The sequence below is a fragment of the Bidens hawaiensis genome, unplaced genomic scaffold (assembly GCF_021521415.1).
Source record: "Bidens hawaiensis isolate Kalapana, Puna unplaced genomic scaffold, B.hawaiensis_p1.1 tig00050649_1, whole genome shotgun sequence".
Classification (NCBI taxonomy): domain Eukaryota; kingdom Viridiplantae; phylum Streptophyta; class Magnoliopsida; order Asterales; family Asteraceae; genus Bidens; species Bidens hawaiensis.
Genome location: NW_027506165.1, coordinates 20,239 through 40,926, shown reverse-complemented (window position 1 = coordinate 40,926; position 20,688 = coordinate 20,239). Strand labels below are relative to the sequence as shown.

At 33.2% G+C, this 20,688-nt stretch overlaps 4 protein-coding genes and 1 pseudogene across 5 annotated transcripts; 4 read left to right on the top strand and 1 right to left on the bottom strand.

Moving 5' to 3' along the window:
* The first annotated feature begins 1,284 nt into the window (after window positions 1-1,284).
* LOC143616934 (protein NODULATION SIGNALING PATHWAY 2-like) lies at window positions 1,285-2,756 on the top strand. Its single transcript, XM_077089629.1, has one exon. It carries the CDS (start codon window positions 1,285-1,287, stop codon window positions 2,674-2,676), a length of 1,392 nt encoding a protein of 463 aa, XP_076945744.1. The 3' UTR covers window positions 2,677-2,756.
* A 1,381-nt stretch (window positions 2,757-4,137) lies between these two features.
* On the top strand, window positions 4,138-5,752 carry LOC143616926 (protein NODULATION SIGNALING PATHWAY 2-like). Its single transcript, XM_077089622.1, has one exon. The coding sequence runs from the start codon at window positions 4,309-4,311 to the stop codon at window positions 5,692-5,694; it is 1,386 nt and encodes a 461-aa protein (XP_076945737.1). The 5' UTR covers window positions 4,138-4,308; the 3' UTR covers window positions 5,695-5,752.
* A 1,666-nt stretch (window positions 5,753-7,418) lies between these two features.
* Window positions 7,419-9,281, bottom strand: LOC143616931 (gamma-interferon-responsive lysosomal thiol protein-like). Its single transcript, XM_077089627.1, has 5 exons — window positions 8,923-9,281; window positions 8,778-8,843; window positions 8,535-8,675; window positions 7,945-8,037; window positions 7,419-7,696 (listed from the first exon to the last, which is right to left on the bottom strand). Exons 1-5 carry the CDS (start codon window positions 9,157-9,159, stop codon window positions 7,526-7,528), a joined length of 708 nt encoding a protein of 235 aa, XP_076945742.1. The 5' UTR covers window positions 9,160-9,281; the 3' UTR covers window positions 7,419-7,525.
* A 4,446-nt stretch (window positions 9,282-13,727) lies between these two features.
* On the top strand, window positions 13,728-17,090 carry LOC143616924 (protein TIC 56, chloroplastic-like; annotated as a pseudogene). The gene is made up of 5 exons (XR_013150746.1): window positions 13,728-14,503; window positions 15,429-15,626; window positions 15,711-15,993; window positions 16,475-16,637; window positions 16,772-17,090. The product of XR_013150746.1 is annotated as a protein TIC 56, chloroplastic-like (transcript).
* A 2,313-nt stretch (window positions 17,091-19,403) lies between these two features.
* LOC143616932 (uncharacterized) lies at window positions 19,404-20,253 on the top strand. The gene is made up of 2 exons (XM_077089628.1): window positions 19,404-19,992; window positions 20,105-20,253. Exons 1-2 carry the CDS (start codon window positions 19,461-19,463, stop codon window positions 20,167-20,169), a joined length of 597 nt encoding a protein of 198 aa, XP_076945743.1. The 5' UTR covers window positions 19,404-19,460; the 3' UTR covers window positions 20,170-20,253.
* Window positions 20,254-20,688: the final 435 nt, after the last annotated feature.

Below are 20,688 nucleotides of genomic sequence, written 5' to 3'. Positions count from 1 at the left end.
GATTAACATGTGTAATCTTTATCCTAATAGGTCAAATTAACATACAAGATACAGCCACAATATCATTCAATCTTCGACTTACCAAAAAGATGATCATTAATTAAAACAAGATCATATACTCATCCTTGAAAAAGAATGATACAACAAGATTGAACATGAGTTTTTCGCCTTCGTGTCTGGTCACATGTGTATATATAATTGAAATAAAAATAAACCTTTGTAATTATTTTTGTAAGTTGTACAAGTCTATAATATATTATTTGCACCGGGTCCATTTTTATAAATTAACAGACTTTTATTTTATATATGATCTAAAAGTTGATGAACTTATTAACTTACAGTCTAACCAAGATAACTAAACTGTCTTTCCCAATAACCGCATCATTTATAACCGAATCGATCATTAGTTATAAAAGGCTAACAAGGAAAACATCGGTTTTAGGTTCGGTTTTGACCCATAACCAAACTTAATCTATCGGTAATATTAAGTTAGCGTGAGCTTGAAGTAATTTTGTCATTGTCCCTTGTTCTTATCATTTTAATATTTAGTTAGCAGTTAGCACTCATAGCATCAAAGAAAAGAGTTTGAAACTTCTTACTTGTTTAACATTTATTTATTAAACTAATGTTAATTCGATGCCACCAAGACGATAATCATCCGAAATTATTGGTTCATAACAATTAGCCATGACAACCTTTTGTGTTTGTAACTTTCAGGCCAAGCTTCTGAAACTCCAAGACGGCAAACAACGTGAATACAAAACACAAGCATCCAAAATATATAGGATCACCTTAACACTTGGAAACAACTTTGAAACAATTACTGCATTTACCATATTATTACTAAAGAGTTTGCAGGAAACCAAATTGTTGTTCATGTGAAACTTCTTTACTAAAAGGCCAAACGATTATTCTAATCGGATTTGTGGGACCGACAGACAATATGCAGCCACATTATCATTCAACCTTCATGTTGATGCCAAGAAAAAATGATTAGTTTAAAAGAAGTAAAAAGATTAGAAACTCACCTTTGAATAAGATATATAGAATAAGATTCTTGATTGAGAATTTAACAATATTATATAAAAGAGGATAACCAAATATGGTCTCTTTAGGAAGTTAACTTGCTTCAAAGTCTGCATTTTTAACTCCAACTTCAACTTTTATGTTGATATTTTTCAACCAAATGTGAGTATATATAAAGGAGCACCATATAGTCATCGTATTCATATAGACATATATATCAAGATAATATAGCTTTAAGCCATCATAAAAACTAGAAGCATGATGCAGTCAGAACCTATGTTTCTTAATATTGACTTACCTTTACTTCAAGATGGTCAAGATCTTACCTTTTTCACAAGTGAAGATTGCCATGAAGTTTATTCTGCAAGCACCATGAATGATTTTGATGATGTATGCAAATGGTTATGTGATGATGGTGATGATGATGTTCAAAAGATGGAAGAGATTTCAAATGATAGCTATGTATGGAGTCCAAACATGTCCATGAATTCAAGTGATGCGTGCGCATATGATGTTCCATATGTAATAACACCATCATCCATGGTGGATGATGTCATGGAAACTGATTCCCAAACGGAAATGGAAAACCTACTCACGGCTCACGCAGAAGCCGTGTGTTTAGGTCAAACCGAGCTAGCTAAGGTGATTCAGGCGCACGTGTGCCAAAAAGCTAGCCCGGTTGGACCCGTACTTGATAAGTTAGCACTTAACTTATGTGATGAAAATCAAGAAAAAGATTACATTGTTCAAGAATCTTTAAAAAACTTTAGTAAGGCACGTAGAGCGTTTTATGAGATCTTTCCATACGGGCGGTTTGCTCATTTTACCGCCAATTCAACTATTCTTGAATCCATTCCAAACCATGTTGCTTCCATTCACATAGTTGACTTCGACTTATGCGAAGGAAATCAATGGCCTCCGGTCATAGAAGCCATAGCAAGAATGAATAAATCTTTGATCATTACAAGCATTAAACTTGATCAAGATCACGATTCGCATTTTGAACAAAAAAGGTGGCATCTTTGTAACTTTGCAAGAAGTTTCGGTTTAAACTTGAAGGTACAAGAGACATGTATGTCACAATTGATTGAAAACATGTATGAAAGACAACAAGGAAGTGAATTTATGGTCTTTAACTGTATGGTTGGCCTTCCACATATGCGAAAGACACGAAAAATACATCAAGTTAACGACTTTCTAAAAGTAGCAAAATTTATATTAACCGAAAACCAAGGGATCATAACGTTTGGAGACGGTGAGGAATGTGAAAGAACGGGAAACCATTCCGATTTTCCTTCGTTTTTTAACATGAATTTGGCACATTATAAGGCGTTATACGAGTCAATGGAATGTGGTTTTCCTAGTCATCTCAAAGAAGCAAGAATAGCTATGGAAACCCTTTTTCTTGCACCTTCTGTATCATCAAAATCTTGGTTTAGAAAGTGGCAAGAACGAAGCAGATTCACATCTGATTTCCGCAACATTCTTGGGTTGAAAGGAGTAAATATGAGTAAACAAAGCTGGGATGAACAAAGAGAGTTGGTAAAGGAAAGTGAAACTCCATATAGAATTGGAATTGGAGAGAATGGGAATGAATTTGTGTTGGAATGGAAAGGCATTCCATTGGTGAGAGTGTCTGCTTGGATGTAGAATATTATTCATGTCTATATAACATTGTAGATATGTACAAATATTTATTCCTATCTTCTGATACAAATCAACTGATTTCCAACTATTCTTAATGTTTAAGTTAGTATGATTCAGTTGTGTTATTGCATTAGAATTCGTTATCGGTTTACTTGCGTTTACAGTATAAACAAAACCAACTTAATACTTGGTAATTGGTATATGATCATGCTAACATAATCTATTCATCCATAAAGATTCATATCTCTAAGCACAAACATAGAAAACTACAAATTTATTAATAAGATAGGTACAAAGGCTAAAAGAATGATAAATGTATGTAAAACCAACTAAAAAACAGATTTAGAGGGTGTTTGGGATTCTTTATTTTAACTTATGACTTATTGACTCATAATATACTGACTTACCAAATATCTTATTAACTTATTAACTTTTTTAAAAAGTTAATAAGTTAAAAAGGAGCCTAAATAAGCAATCCAAACACCCCTTTAATGAATATAAGCCTTATAAAACAAGCCATGTCACACCAATCACATTCATAATAATAATAAACTAAGTAAGGTTATACCAAGAAAGAGTTTGCAAGATATCAAACTGTTTATATGTTAACAAGTGTAATCTTTAGCATAGCAGGTTAAATAAGTCAAATTTCAGAAAAATTTAAAAAAAATGGAATTTTGATGGGTTTGTGGTCATGATTTCACTCAACTTTCAAGTTAATACACAATTAAAAACAAGAAAACTAAACACACATAGATGATATATTCCTTTACAAACCGCCAAGTATGGCAGAAGAAGTAATATAATAGACATTTTTAATTCAGTAATTATATTTCCAATTTGTTTAGCATCATGTAAATTGTATTTAACCAAAAAAGAATCATTCTTGAATAGACATGAATGTTTATCTAATAAGATTCTTTATTATTGATTGGGAATTTAACAGTATAATAATTTAAGCAATTAGCAAAGTTGACCAACAATATAGAAAATTCCAAATAAAGAGAGAAAATGATTTCTTAATGTAGTTTACCTGCATCAAATTCTAACTCTTTGAACCCCAATTTGAATTATATGTGAACATTTTTCAACATATACAAAACATATCAAGAAAAACACACAAATAAACATGAAATCATAATATGAATATTAGGAAAAACAAACGGAACTACTGGGACCCACAAACAGCAAGTAGACACAATATAATTCAACCAACAAGTTATAGTACCTAATTACCTCAATTAGTGTTCCTTATACCCCTTAAACTAGAATAAGACATATACTATAGTTGAATTTTATTTCAAATTGTAGTTTCTAAGAAAAAACGTTTGATAGGGATTTAAATGTTTAATATAAGACTGATGGGTACAGCTGGCCAACCTTAAGAAAATTCCAAGAAATAAATAATAACAGATAAATATTATGAGGTCTCTAAGTAGTTAACTTAATTAAAATTCTAATAACTTAATTCTAATTCATATATCCACTTTAACTTTTCTGTTGAACCATATCAACCACGATGATATATATATAAACACATATCAAGAAACACCCTAATATCATCAAAACACATATTTACATAAGCACAAAGTTCTCTATATTTATATTCTAAATCATCATCAAGAAAATAAAAAGATGATGATGATGCAGTCTGATAATCTAATTCAAACTTCTTGGCCAGTTCAATCTTATTATCAAAGTGAACACCATGAAATTCTTTCTTCAATCAACAGCACACCTGAAAATTCGATGATTTCATCGGGATTATACGGATGTGAGGAATATCCATTGTTGTGTTATGATCAGGTGCAAAACATTAGCACACTTGATGATGTGTGTAGATGGCTATGTGATGATGATCAAGAACTAGAAGAGATTCAATCAATGATCACAACGGATGATGTCATGGAAGAATCGATTGATGTCATGGAACCCGAACCCAAATCAGGACTTGAGAGTCTACTAAAGGCCTATGCAGAAGCCATGTCAATGGGACAGATAGAGCTTGCAAAAGTGATTGTGAAATGCATAAGTGAAAAAGTCAACCCGGTCGGTCAAACCATGGAGCGAATAGCCTTTAGTATGTTTCTTGATAATCAAGATGAATACTTTAAGCAAGAATCAATGAGGAATTTCAAGGTTGCATTCAGGGTGTTCTATGAAATCTTTCCTTTCGGACGGTTCGCTCATTTCACAGCAAATTCGACCATTCTTGATTCGGTTCCAGCCAGTGTGGAATCGATTCATATAGTTGACTTTGACTTATGTGAAGGAAGCCAATGGCCACATGTCATACAAGCCATAGCACAAATGAACAAATCCTTAATCATCACAAGCATCAAACTTGATCAAGATCAAGATTCACAATTTGCTCAAACGAGGTGGCACCTTTGTAAATATGCGCAAACTTTTGGTCTAAATTTGAAGGTTCAAGAAATTCGCATGTCAGAATTAGTGAATAAAATGGATGAAAGACAACAAGCAAGTGAATTCATGGTCTTTAACTGTATGGTTAACCTTCCACATATGACAAAGACACGAAAATCACATCAAGTTTTCGACTTTCTAAAACTAGCAAAGCTTATATTAACCGAAAACCAAGGGATCATAACGTTTGGAGATGGAGAGGAAAGTAAAACGACGAAAAACCAATCCGACTTCCCTTCGTTCTTCAACAAGAACTTGACACGTTACAACGCGTTATACAAGTCAATAGAATCGGGTCTCCCTAGTTATCTAAACCAAGCAAGAATATCAATGGAAACACTTTTTCTTGCACCATTTGTGTCATCAAAATCTTGGATTCAAAAGTGGGAAGAACGAAGGGAATTCACATCCGATTTCCCGAGCATTCTCGGGTTAACAGGAGTAAAGATGAGTATGGAAAGTTGGAATGAAGCAAGGGAATTGGTGAAAGAAGGAGAGAGTGGATATGGAATAAGAGTTGAAGGTGGGAATGGAAATGAAATGGTGTTGGAATGGAATGGGATTCCTCTAGTGAGAGTTTGTGCTTGGGTTTAGATTAAAGATTCAGAATTTGATAGTTAGAAGATATTGATATGTACAAAGTATAGTTATTGTTGTTCATATGAGTATATTTTTTGTAAAAATGGATTCTTGATACTACAAATAAGATCATTTGATAGTCTTAACATCTACTTAGATATTGTTGCCAATACAAAATCTAATAATAACTATAGTTTGTTTTTTTATATACAATCTTAACAAGTTCGAAATCAGTTATTCAGAACAAAATAAAATCGTCGACAGCAGGATTCGAACCTGCGCAGGCAAAGCCCAAAAGATTTCGAGTCTCTCCTTAACCACTAGGACATATCGACATTTACGTTCATTTCTATACACACAATTTAAAGAATTAAGAAAACTCAGTCTGGCCCAATGGGCTTCAGCCCATTCTTGTAGGATGAAGCATAACTACATCTAGAGGTGCACAAAAAACCCGTACCTAGAACCGGACCCGAAAAGAATACCCAGAACCGGTTTTTTTATACCCGGATATTCTATACCCGAAACCGGAACCGACCCTACCCGTAGGGTATGGATAGGGTATGCTTTTTGAGCTCAACACCCGTACCCGAAACCGTACCCGATTTATACCCGTAAATACCCGAAACCGGTCATACCCCATACCCATACCGGTTATACCCGATACCCGATAACAGTTTTCTAATACCTAAATAATACATGAGTTTTTATAGTATATTTTTATGTTTACTTCACAACTTTTATATTTAAGTTTTTTTAAAATGCATATTATTAAGTAAATAATTTGTACTTAAGTGGATTTATGGTTTTTGTAATATAGTTTAATTATTTTTATAAATTACAAAGCAAATTTAAATTTTAAACATATTTTAAAATGAATAAATAATTTACAAATTCAAAACCGGGTATTAATACTCGGTCGTACCCGGTTCCAATACCCGAACCCGATTAAACCCTACCCGGGTACATAGGGTTGAGTTTTTCTTGTCAATACCCTACCCGATTTCTCTCAATACCCTATTTTCCAATACCCGATCATACCCGAAACCGGTTTCATACCCGAACCCGGGTATTAGAAAAACCCGATTTGTGCACCTCTAACTACATCTGATTATAATCTTTTTTTAATGTTTGGGATTGAATTTAAAAATTGTTTATTTGCTTTTCTAAAAAGTTATTTTGAAAATACAAGATTTTGGTCTTTTAATATTTTTAACCATTTCAAAAAACTAACTAAAACAAAAATGATTTTTTGTGATTGTCAAACACCATTAACTTAGTGCCTTTTTGAAAAAGCCATATAAGGTGTTTTCAAACTCAATCCCAAGCATGTAAATTTTCTATATTATTCATTCAATCATACATGCCTATACTTAATACATTAATGTCGGCCACGGGGCTTATGTCGCGCATACCTTCTAACGGGTTTATAATTGTTTGCAAGCTTCTGTCGTGGCTCGAAAGAACAAAATCCTACACACCACCACTGTTGAGACCATCAAGACGACTAGTTGTATTCTCTTTGCATTGTTGCATAGACCCGACTCTAAGTACACGATTTTTTTTGTAGCTGCGACAACAACAAACTGACAAAGTATAGTTATGTTTTGGATCAATGGAATTCTCTACAACAAAATGTGCATATTAACTAACAGAAGTACACACAAGTACACAACAAAAAGATCCCTAAACAGAAAACGAACTTCTTCATTGATATTAACTAACACAAACTCGCTTTTCAAGCTTAAGTTAAATGCATTACATTCATTAATCATTTGTTGATGTTTGAATGCTTAAATCAAGAACAAACTATGTAATAATAATTAGATTGACATTATGTAATTAATTAGAAGTTATAGGTAAATGGCATGGTGTGCTCGTTTTCACCCCGAAAGCAAACCCCACTCGAATTTGCCTCCTTGAAAGAATTGGTGTCAAGCAGATGTTGTTCACAAGCTTGTATTTTGATTCCTCCCTTGTAAGCTTTGCATATATATCCAACAAAATTCTGGTAATCCTGTATCATTAATTGTATATATGTGTTAGTACAATTATTACTATTAATATATATGGGGTGATCAATACATGATCAACTTTAAGTGGAGAACTATAATAACCACTTGTGCATACTATTGAGTACATATAGTGAGAGAGAGAAATCTTAACCGTCTTTTGTATCATATTTAATGCAGTAAATACATGTGTTTATGGTTGTACTTGCGGTAAAACATGGGGTAAAAGTTAAAAGGTGAGGTAAAAGATAACCTCTTGAAGGGGGTAATTGTTGACAAGTACCCATGGAACAAATCTATGAGGGGGGTTGAGATTGAGTGTCTCATGAGCAAACTTTACTTCAAGCTGCATCACATGATCAAAAACACAAATCATATTTATCATAAGTTTTAAGCAGTAATTACACCAATAATAATTTTTTAAGCCAACTATCAATATAATTTGTCAAACTAAATGAAAAATCACATGAAAAAACATTTTGATTAAACATAGTACCCAAAATATCCACATAACTTTTTCTTTCTTTATCTTATTGCTACTAGTGGTTAACTTTTACGCAAAAAATGCCCATGTGCCTGGTATTGATTGATTTTTCTATATTAAAAAACTGTCCACGTGGTCGGCATTGATTGGGTTTCTCTATATTCAAAGAATTTGTATTGGTTAAATTCAAATTTTTAAAAATATTATGGCTTTTTTGGTAACATGTTTAATCAAAATGACTATTCACAATTCACAAATGGTTAATTTATGTCCATAACATGTTATCTTATAAATTTTTGGACAATGCAAACATAGCCACATGTTAAAGGTTGGAAAAAAAAGGAATTAGAAATACTTACATCAAAACCCTTTCTACTTTGGTAGCAATCCATGATGGGCTTTGGGTATATTTTTAGTGAATTCATACATGATTTCCATTCACTATGCCTTCCTTGCAAATTCAGATTCTCAATACACTCAATCAACTTAAACCTTAATCCCTGTAATTAGTGATATATCAGACGTTACGAAACTTGAACCCTCATTCTTATAAAAACGTAAATAAAAAATATAATTATAAGCAAATAAAACATTAATCATACATTTTGAGGCAACAAGTCAATAGCACAAGCTTCTACTATGTCAATCATGCATTCATCAGGACCATGCTACAAAATCAATAGTTCATTAAACTTGCAACTAACTACTATCACAACATGTACCTTATGCATTAAAAGTTGTACTAACCTGACAAATCCAAGCATTGTTAGGAGCAAATTGAGTATTACCCCAAGGAACCATCTTAAGGTCAACAATGGAGATAAGATTCCATTCATACAAAGCTTTTCCAAGCTGATTCACAATGAAATTAGCACAATATGGGCATAAAGATTCATAGTACAATGACACCTTCACTTTATCACCATGTGATTTTGGCATTGCCAACAAGAAGATCAATACTAGAATCTTGTAGCATGAAGCCATAGCTTTTGTTAGAGACCAAATGCATATGATATCTTTGCTCTTTTATACATGTGGTTATTGATCAATATCTCTCATAGTCACATAGTTTGCTTTCTTGGGGTAAACAACCTTTTTTGGTTGTAAAATAAATAATAATAGAGTATGGTGTGAATGACACTATGGCAGCTTTGAATACATAATGTGTTAAAAGTTTTTATTGCACAAGATAAGGTATATTTCATGAGTTCCTAGGTAAAGTTTTCATGGGTAATTTTTTTTTTTTTTTTTTACAAATATATCTAAAGAAAGTTATTACGTTTTAAGTCTAGCAATACTTGTTTCTTTTTTAAAGTATACTACTGATTATTGTAAAACGTGGAAAAGGCATACAACATGTACTAATTTTAATTGCATGTGATGTGCTGAAGAAAGCATGGGGCATTTTTAAAAACGTGTATTTAAATTATTGTAATTAAGATATTAAACAAAATTTATTTTTTTATTTTAAAATAACCACACTCATATCTAATCTATTATCAGTTTTTACCCTTTCCACATTTTTTTTCTTTGAATGGCTTTATTGCAACTTGTTGTCGGGGAAACTCCAAAATGTTTACCAATCGTATAGAACTCATCTTATCCGAGTTCGACTCCTAGAACAATAGTGTTCTCTTTTATTATTGACATACATTTATTGAAATTGAATCAGGATACCCATGAGGTTCACACAAAATTCTTGATGCATATTATATGTGTAACTCAGTACATCTTCTTTGCCTCACACTTAACTCATCTAGCGTTACACAATTGAGCCAATGATCACTGACTACCCTTCGTACATTATTTTAGAAAAATGATGCATAGAGTTTTTTTGAAATCTGATTTTGGTACAAAATAACATGTATACATATAAATCTTTACACACTTTTGATCATAACCTAGCATTCAAAGAATGTATAATCATAGAAATAGTTTTTACTTTTGCAGAATCAATTTTCTTATATAGCAATACATTTATGAGCTACGTATTCTACGTCCGCTACAATAAATTCTAGTTAATGTTTTGTTAGTTGAGTAGTTAACCTCATTTACTCTCCAGCTTGCACTTTGAAGGGTAGGGTCAAATTTATGCTAAAATCAAAATAACACAAAAAAAATATATAAGTTTAATATATTTACCGACAAAGATAATAATAAAAGTATTTACTTTCTTTATAAAGCCACTTTTTATACAAAAGTGTGCACAAAATACTTTATGCTAAAAGTGTAGTTTCTAAGGCCGTTGCATGTGGATAGGGACGGTAATAGAATGGGTTCGGATAAGGTGCTAGCAATCTCAGTCTTATATTTGGTTGTTAAATCGTGTCTCATACAAAATCTAAACCTTGTTGGGTATTTGGTGGGTAAATACCCGTCAGGTGTCGAGCATACATGTTAGTTTGTTAAAAGATATCCGGTGGTACATTTCTTTTTTTCTATATATACATTTTTTATCTTGTATGAATTATATATATAGAGAGAGAGAGAGAGTAAGAATCCTAAGAGAACCCTTTGCAAATTGAGAAATTTAAGAACCATTTTGAACCACTAAAAACACCTTTTAAAAAATATTTAAAAAAAATCATAAAACAAAAAATTTTAAAAAAGTAAAAAAACCAAAATTCTTATATTTCATTCCGGTTTCATTAAAAAATAAAAAAAACAAAAAAAAACATCGTATTATACACATATGTATTATATAATCTTTGGTTACGTAATATACACATATGTACAGTATCATTTATCTTAAATTATACACATGTGTACAAAAAAAACATGTAAATATACATATATGTATATATTATACATATGTGTATATAATTTAGCTAAACCAAGTTTTTTTTATGAAACCGGGATGATAAAATAAGAATTTTGGTTTTTATACTTTTTTGATTTTTGTGTTTTTTTTTTTATTTTTGGGTTTTTTGTGGTTCAAAATGATTCTCATAGTTCTCAATTTTAAAAATGTTCTCTCATGATCCTGATCCTATACATACATACATATATATATATATATATATCAATTATTACAATTTAAATATATAATATACATATAAATATCATCATAAATTAATAAAAGTACTATAACATTTGTGTACTTTTATGTATATAATTCACAGCATAAAAATATATAAATAACATTATAAAATACATATTTCAAAATTATTTTTTTAATTTTCATATAATGAAAATTATGTTGGGGAATTATGTAGAAAAACGGGTATATTGGATTTCTGAAAGTCGTGATTACACTTTCAGATCAGTAACTATAGGCTAACAAGGTGTTCCGGTAAGTGTAACCCAACATGACTCACTCCCCCTTACCGATCATCGACCATAACACTCCCTTCATGTATAAGAAAGGTTTGTAGTGAGCATGAGTTTGCTATTAAAACCACATGGATAACTTTAGTGACTGATTCTTGACTTCTATGTCACTTTCAACACCACCATATTTGTTTGTAGTGCCTACGTTATAATGAACCCAAACATTTTCAGATCAAGTTGCAAGTTTTTAAAGATCAAGTCATTAACCAAAATTCATTCTCGATATATGTAGTTTATGTAATTGTAAACCTTTGTACTGACATAAACAAAATATTATATACTTCAATAGTAAAATTAAAACGTAATAACTGAAATCTATAGTAGTAAGGTTTTAGCATCGAGCCCAATACTATAGGTTCCAATAAAGCGTTTGATCATGTGAAACTAAACTCTAACGGGTGTGATAATGAAATATAATAAGTTGTTTATCAATACAGATTTGAGACTGAAGATAACTGTCAATGCAACTATTCATGTGATTATTCTAGAGTGGTTGAAAATTTTCATGTAGTTAAAAGTATACACTATGTATATAATATGGCAAATAAATAGACATAGGTTAGACTCAGTTTTTTGCAACAACTTTTAAATTTATTAACCAAAATTATCAAAGCCAGTTTCATAGAACCATATGCTAGAAAGCGACAGGAAAACATACAATACCAAACATATTACCTTACACTAATTCAAATACCTTTAATGCATAAATCTATCTATAATAGTGTTACAAATCTTCGTACCACATTTAATAAATAGATTCTTTTTATATTGAGATGTTCAACTTGTATAATAAACTAGTGGGGTGTTTGTTGTAATAGCTAAACATGTGACGGGTACATGCTACTGATGTTTTTTTGGTTAAATTTCGGGTTTTGATTCTTCGAGTTTCATAGCTTGAAATCCATACGCAACACCCATCCCAAACTTCTCATGCTTTTTTCGTGTTTAGTTTTTCAGTTTGGATTAACATGTTCATTCAATCTGGCTTCGACACATTTGGATCCCTAGCTTCCGAGATGGTTCGCTTTTTGGAGCGGGTGCAGAAGGTGGTCCACAGTGACTCGTAGAGCCCGAGGACCAAAGATTAATATTTAGTAGAATAGGTTTTGCGATTCAAAAGGGGATAGCGGCCATTGCTCGCTTACCCATTATCCAAATGTAGTTTGGTTTGTGAAATTTAATATAATAATAATAATAATAATAATAATAATAATAATAAATTTTTATTAGCCAGAAAAAAAAATGTAGCAACATATTCAACTTCACGGCCAATTCTCCGTGAAGAATGCGTAAATTAGACAATCGATTCAGCCATAATTAGAATAAACTGCAAATAGAACCAAAATCTTGAGATTGGATAAGAAACATGCTTTAGGTTTTCAAAACTATTACTTTTTTTGGTTTTACCCGAAACCCAAATTTCAGACCCAATAACCAACCGAATTACTACGACTCGGGTTAATGTTTTATCAAACCCAAATTTCAGACCCAATAACCAACCGAATTACTACGACTCGGGTTAGTGTTTTATCAAGCCCAGGGTTTTCGTGAGTCACATTTCAGGTCATAGTTAAAAGCGACAGGCCTGATCCAAACCAGTTTCAGTTGGGCTCAAATTAAATTTTGTGCACGATTACCAAAACAACATATTAAAGTCACATAACCCCCAAACTAGAGGTGCCCAAAATACTCTGTTTCTTAGTATAAATCCCGACTTTAGGTTACTGTACAAAAGTTGGGTTATCAAAGTTGTAAAGTTTGCTTGTTATTCGTTTAGGGTCTTAGCTAGCCTGGGGTTATGTCCCGGCTAGCTTTGATGCCTTGTCCTGTATATCCTTTTCATCAATAAATGTCTGCCAAGACCTCGACCTTTTAACAAAAAAATACTTTGTTCAGACCCGTCTCGAAACCGGTTCCTACTCATACCTGACCCGAGTGTATGACATGGTATTGGGTTTCTCCTTATACCTGTAACCGAAACTCGACCCGCCGGAACCGGTTCCACCTTTAACCCGTCAAAACCCCGACCGACCCGAAAATAAACCGGAAAACCTGGTCAAATACCCGACTATACTGAAACCGTTTCCTACCCGACCCGGTTTGACTTTTTGACCATACCTGAAAGGCTGAAACCCCCGGTTTCTAAAAATACCCGGTTTGTGCACCTCTAACCCAAACCAACAGCCCATCAAACACCGGCCCAACCCATTAACCTCCATTTCCCCCAAAACTCTGGTTTTTATCTTCTTCTTCTTCCTCGTCACCTCCGAACTCACTCACTCACTCCAAAACCCCACCAAATTCTTGATTTGAGGTCATCAATGGCGTCAATTAACTTCAACCCATTTGGTGAAAACTGGTTCAAGAAACCCCCAAACCCATTACAACCCATTAACTTTCAATCTCTTCTCGAACCCTTAAACCCCTTCAAACCCCACCCACCATTCGCCAAAATCTCACTCCCCAACCCATTTTCAAAAAAACCCGATGCCCGACCCGATTCCCAACGACCCAAACCCGGAACCTACCGCAAAATGCTGGAACAGTTCTACTGGGAGTCCGAGACCCGCCCCGATTACCGCCACACCCCGGAAGTCGAACGAATTCTATCCGAAGACCCCGAGTCCCGAACAGGTCGAGGCGAATAAGAAATGGTTGGACGAGTTTCGGGCCAGCCCGGTTGTGAAGTTCTTGGCCCGGGCCGAAGAGGTGCTTGATGAGATTAATGAAATGGAGTTGAAGGAGAATTCGGTACCGTATCGGTGGGAGGATAAGAAGTATTGGAAGTCGATACCACACGTGATCGGCCCGGATGGGAGGCCCATGCCGAGGAAGGCGATTAGGAGTACGAAGGAGTCGGATGATAAGTTTTGGGATTTTGCTAAGCAGTTCTTTTTTGGACTGTGGGGGTTTCGGCAGCGCCCGTATCCCCCGGGCCGGCCCATTGATGTTTCTCAGGCTGTTGGGTATAAAAGACTTGAGAAAAGATATTATGATTGTAAGTTTTACTGATATTATTACTTATATGTTATATAAAGTTTTATGCTTTAGTTTATGCATATCATGTTATTATGTTGATAGTGTTCATAGTATTAAGAAGAATAATAATAATGGATTGATAATTTGATATGAAGTATATTATTTTCTTGAATGAAGAATGTAGGACATATAAAGCTTGTACATTAGTTTTGTTTTGCTTCTAAAGTTGCAAACTTTGTCCAAAAACCGATCGTTTTGCTTCTAAAGTTGCAAACTTTGTCCAAAAACCGATCGTTTTGCTTCTAAATTTGCAAACTTTGTCCAAAAACCGATCGTTTTGCTTCTAAATTTGCAAACTTTGTCCAAAAACCGATCGTTTTGCTTCTAAAGTTGCAAACTTTTTCCAAAAAACGATTATTAAACATTGATCAACTTATAGAAAAAGCAATGGTTGATAAGGACTAAACATCGAGACCATTGCAAACTTTCATTTTGAAGTTTTGACCTTTACACTTGAAGTTTGACTCTTGGTTTTAAAATGTGCGCATAAGAAGCGCATAATGCGCGATGCAGTGATGCACGCATTTCTGTGCCAAAGTGAGTTTCTGCATAGATTACTTGTTCCTTATGCATAGAGCCATGGACTACTTGTACATGTAGAAAAGACTTATTTTGGTTATGCATCAAACTTCTTTGGCGCAACGATATCTTTTTTTTTAATTATTTATGTTAAGTCAAGTCTCTTACTTTTTAGTTGTTTAAAAGTTAACAAGTTAAAATTTTTAACTATAAGTATTTCTTTAGTAATAAACGCCTAGCATACGTTATGTGTTGTGTGCGCATCACGGGATCAAAATGCATTCGAGTGTGTCACGCATTTTAAAACCAAGGCTGACCAAAAACGAAATGTAGCCCCTAGTTTTGAAATATTGTTTTTGTTATAGTTATCATGAGATCCGGTGGATGGTATTACAAGGACCGTATAGGAAGAACGAGAGGACCGTGTGAATTAATACAACTTAAAACCGCTTGGGGCGCGGGAATCATTGATAAATATACTTTCATTTGGGGTGACGATATGGACGAGTGGGTCCCAATTGGCATGATTTATGGTATGGAACGTGCAGTCGCCACTTGGGAAGGTTCGCTCTTAAAACGCTTTAATATTCAAATTTAGTTTCAATGTTCAAATTTAATATTTACACATTACGTTCAAATTATTACAGTGAGACTAGGTGCGGCTGCAACGGCATTTCTTCATAAGTTACAAAAGGGTATACCTCCGTGGATCCCACTAAAGGGGTTTGAGAAGAAAAGCCGTAAGGAGCTTCAAGATGAAGCTTACGCAAGCAAGAAACGTGATTTGGCTGTGTTAGAAGCTAACGATGGGATTTGGCCCGGTGTTAGGATACCGAGTCATGCTCTGTTTCTTTGGGCTAGCGGGTCCGAGCTCACTTCCATTTTGGAACAAGATCACATGCCCAATAAATTTATCCCCAAAGATATGAGGTAATGTTTATGGTTTGTTTCCATATACTTTGAAACCGGTTTGAATCCGAGCTCGGCTTGTTTTAACTTACGAGAGCTCGAGCTCGTTTCGAGCTGTTTTGCCAAAGCTCGGGCTTGACTCAAGCTAGGCTCGTTAAGTATTCATTATTTATTTTATATATCTTTTTAATTTTTTTTTATATATTTTGAGAAGAACCTTAAGCTAGCCTAAGCTCGGCTCGTGCTCAGTCATGCAGTGTGAAATTAATACATAAAAGTCTAGAATAGTTAAAACTTAAAATACGTAAGGCTCAACGAGCTAAACATGCTTTTTTTACAGGCTCGACCTCGGGCTCGATGACTAAACGGGCTTTATTTGAGGCTCGGGCTGGGCTTGAGCTCGAAAAAGCTCGGCTTGTTTTGAGATTATTATTATTATTATTATTATTATTATTATTATTATTATTATTATTATTATTATTATTATTATTATTATATGCAGGAAACAGCTGCAAAAGGCTATTCCAGGTTTGAGGCCATGGGAGGTTTTAAGTGTGGAACAAGCCATGGACCAAATAACATATAACGGTGAATGGTATCGTGAACCACTCGGTGCATATACAACCGGCCCGCCTTACATTCAAGACTGGAATGAAGATGTTGAGGTATCATTTATTTAATTTATCTATTTCTTTTCTTTTCCAAAATCTATCAAATTTTCAAGAAAATAATAATAAATAAATAAATAAAATTTTACAGCTTGAATAAATAATGGTATATTCTTGTTTGACTATTGCAGGACTTCATCGACTCATACCAGCAGTTCACCGAAACAATGTGCGAGTTTTTAGAAGAAGCTATTCCCGGGTTCAACAAGGTGTTGGATAAAGTAGATGCGGAAGCGGAGGCCAAATACAGAAGAAGAGTGGCGAGCGGGAAGAGGAAAATAGAAGCAATGAAGCAGGCCCGACAACCACAACGAGTCGAGCCCATTGAAGACGAGGAGGAAGATGACGACGATGATGATTTATGAGCATATGTTCTCGTAAACTGTTCCGGGTAATTGTATGGTCACTTAAAATGTACTTTGGGTTCAGTTTTTATTGTATGATCAGAATATTAGTATTTTTGTAATAATTTTTTATTTGGAAAAATGAGTTTTTTACAAAAGTAAAAGGGACATAATAAGTTTACATACATATTTAGAGATAACTATTATTAGTTTCTATAGTTACCTGTTTATTATCATCTCTAATTGTAAATATCATTATAAAAGTCATTATATTATCACTCAATCAAATATATAGAAAATATTTCATCAACATTTTTTTGATTTTCTCACACAAATAACACAAAAATCTTTGAAATATCATTATATTTATATGCACAATGCCAGCTGTATTATATTTTAAGTTATTCTTTGTTTACAAATAATTATTATTAGTTTCCATAGTTGTTTTTTTTCATAGTTATCTTTTGACCATAATCCATAAATACATATATAGATCTTTTATCATTCATTCAATTACAAGAACACAAAACGTCTTAATGGATCGACTCATCTCTCAACCCATCGATCAACAACCGACCGAAGTAATCTTCTTGATCCCGCTTGCTTTGATGACCCAAATCCGTGATGTCGTCCTCGAGTCAAAAATCTACAAGGTAGAGCGTACTAGTGTAGGTGAAAAGGTTCATTGTCTATCTGAAATACTCCGGTTATTTATCCATGTCGATGATTCAACTCCTTTCTATGAACGCCCAACACGTCGTATCTTCACCAACGTTATTGTCAACCTAAAGCGAACACTAACTTTAGTCCGCAAGTGCCGTCACCAGACTGTCATTAACTGCTTTGTCAGCCTTGTCGATTATGCGGATTTCCAAAAGTTGTCTAACCTCCTCGACGAATCCATTAGTGACATGAAGTGGTTACGTAGCATATATGACGCCCGTGAAGGTATTGTTTTCACTTTACCGCCAATTGCTAGTAGCGACCCGATTTTAGCATGGATTTGGTCTTGTATAGCTTCGATTCATACACGTTCGTTAAATTTGAAAATAGAAGCTGCGTACCAGTTATGTTCGTTAGCCCGTGATAGTAACCGAAACAAGAAGATGATAGTCAAGAAGGCGGCATTGCACCTTTGTTAAAGCTTTTACAAGATTTGAGAGTTGTGGGTGAATGTGTTGCTTATGATCAATTGAGATTTGATTGCACAAGCAATAGACCATCTCAATATGTTTGGTTATTAGATTGTTTTAATTATTGGTACGTATGTTTTTAGTTTTATTGGGTATTTTTAACAATCTAATTGTGAATAGATTGATTCAGTTGTGTTTTATAAATAAAAATTATTATTGATCTATCATATATGAGTGTTTTGTTTTAACATTTTATGCTTAATTACTTAATTATCCTCATGAAAAAGAATTAAAAAAAATATTATTTTGTGAAAGAGACAAGAGACATGTTTGGTAATTGGTATAGTTGAACCTTTATCAAAGAGATATAGAGATATATTTAAACAATTGTAGTATGTATAATTGATTCTATATATCTTTTATTTTAAGTATATATCTCTAGCCATATTTATAAAATTTATCCATTGTATGTTTACTATATATATAAAGTAATAATGGTTTATCTTGTTTAATAATTCTAGAAAATTATAAACCATACACACTTTTAAGAGATACAGACATAATTAGAAGGATGCTCGCACGATGTTTATGATGGAATTGGCCCGATGTTAGGATTCTGAGTCATGCTTTGTTTCTTTGGGCTGGTTCGAGCTCACTTCAATTTTTTATACTGTAATTTTGTTATATATAGATAATTTCAAAAAAAAATTTGGATTCTAAAGAGATAATTTACTCTAATTTGTTATACATTTATTCGTGAATATGCAAGTAATAACTAATAAGTATGGACCAACTCGTATGTAGTTATTATTATAATAAACTAGATTATCCATAAAGCCACCGACCATTTACTAGGTACCACTTCCTTTGCATGCTTTCTGCTTTCCTCGGCAACTTCATATGCACGTGATTTGGTTCTTTAGCTTTTAAACCCTTCAAATTAGTAGCATAATAATATTAAAATAGTAATACTAATAATAAATAAATATTTACATTTAGGCATCTTTCTATTTAAAAATTTTACAATGTTACAAATATCTGTGATATCCAAAGAAACACATAACGGAATCAAAAGCTTAAAAACAGTTAATCTAGTCAGTCAAAAAAATACAATGCACCGACCATAACTTTAATGTATATACTTTGTATAATATTAATTTTGAAATCAAAAACATTATCTTAATATGTCCACGTGTCATTTTCTTATTCTCCCATAACACTATGTCCTATTGGCTCCACATAACATTTTCTCCTTATATATATGCAAGTTAGGGAACCACAACATTAAACTTGTACAAATCTTGCTTTTGAATATTAGTGTCACCAAAGAGCTAGAAATAGACATGGAAGATAGTAATAGTATGATCAACATGCCAAGTTTATATGATGATAAAGTTGGTAACAAGAGAGTTAGAGATGGTCAAGAGGAGATTCATAAAGGGAGACTAGAAAAGAGGCCAAGTGGAATATTGGGTGTTAGTAACGGTGGAGATTGCGTTGTAGATGGCGGTGATGAAGCTGCGGATGACAGTGGTGGTGGTGGGATAATTGATACTTTTATTTCAAATGTGTTTCACAATAACAAGAGTGGCACGAAAGATGAGTTAGTGGAAGTAGGTAGTGAAGATGAAGACAAGAGAGAAGATTTAGGCGGCGATAATGGTGACGACGGTGATGGTGGTGGTGGTGGTGGGATTATTACTTCTTTCTTTTCGAATATATTTCAGAATAATGGAAATGTGGATGATGGTGGTGATCAAGTGAAATCTGATCATTTAGTTGATGAGAAAACCGAATACTTAGGTGGCGGTCCTGGTGAACCGGAGGATGTTAAGAAGGATGAAGTAGTTGATTTGCCTAGTAAAGATGCAACAGGTATAATATAATCACTCTTGTTTAATATCTTTAATTACTTATTGGTTATATTATTTTTCTATTGTTTAGATACTTATATGTTAATTAATTTTGTGCATAAATGATGTAACAGGACCTACATCAAAGTTGAAGCCAGATGATTATGCAGAGAGAGTGTTTTTCCTAAATAATAATTGAAGTTGATAGCAACACAAAACAAAGCCAATAGTTGATACTTTTATTTTGACTATTGTAAGAAAACTGATTTCGAACGAAAAACCTATTCCTTATGTATTTCGTAATGTTACTTTATTTCCGTCTATTCACTAAAATTAAATCGTTATTCGTATTAGGATGTTTTGAAAATAATGTTAACTCAGACCTAGACCTGTAGTATAATAAAATGTTTGAATGATGAATATGGATACACGAATAGATCATTTCGTTTTTAGACTAGTCACTTTTATGTTAACTTGAATCATAATAAGACGAGTCTAAAAGTTTTATTGCAAACAATGTAAAGAGATTAAACATAATCAAAAATTTTGCAATGTGTTATTATAACAAGATGTTATTATGGCATAAGGTTCATATCATTCGAAGACTTCCAATGGGCATAATTGTTAGCCCAACTAAAACTCATCATTATTAAGTCCAACAAAGCTACTATTAAAACAAGTATCGGGTTTTTTTGGATGCTCAAAATAAAATCAAAAT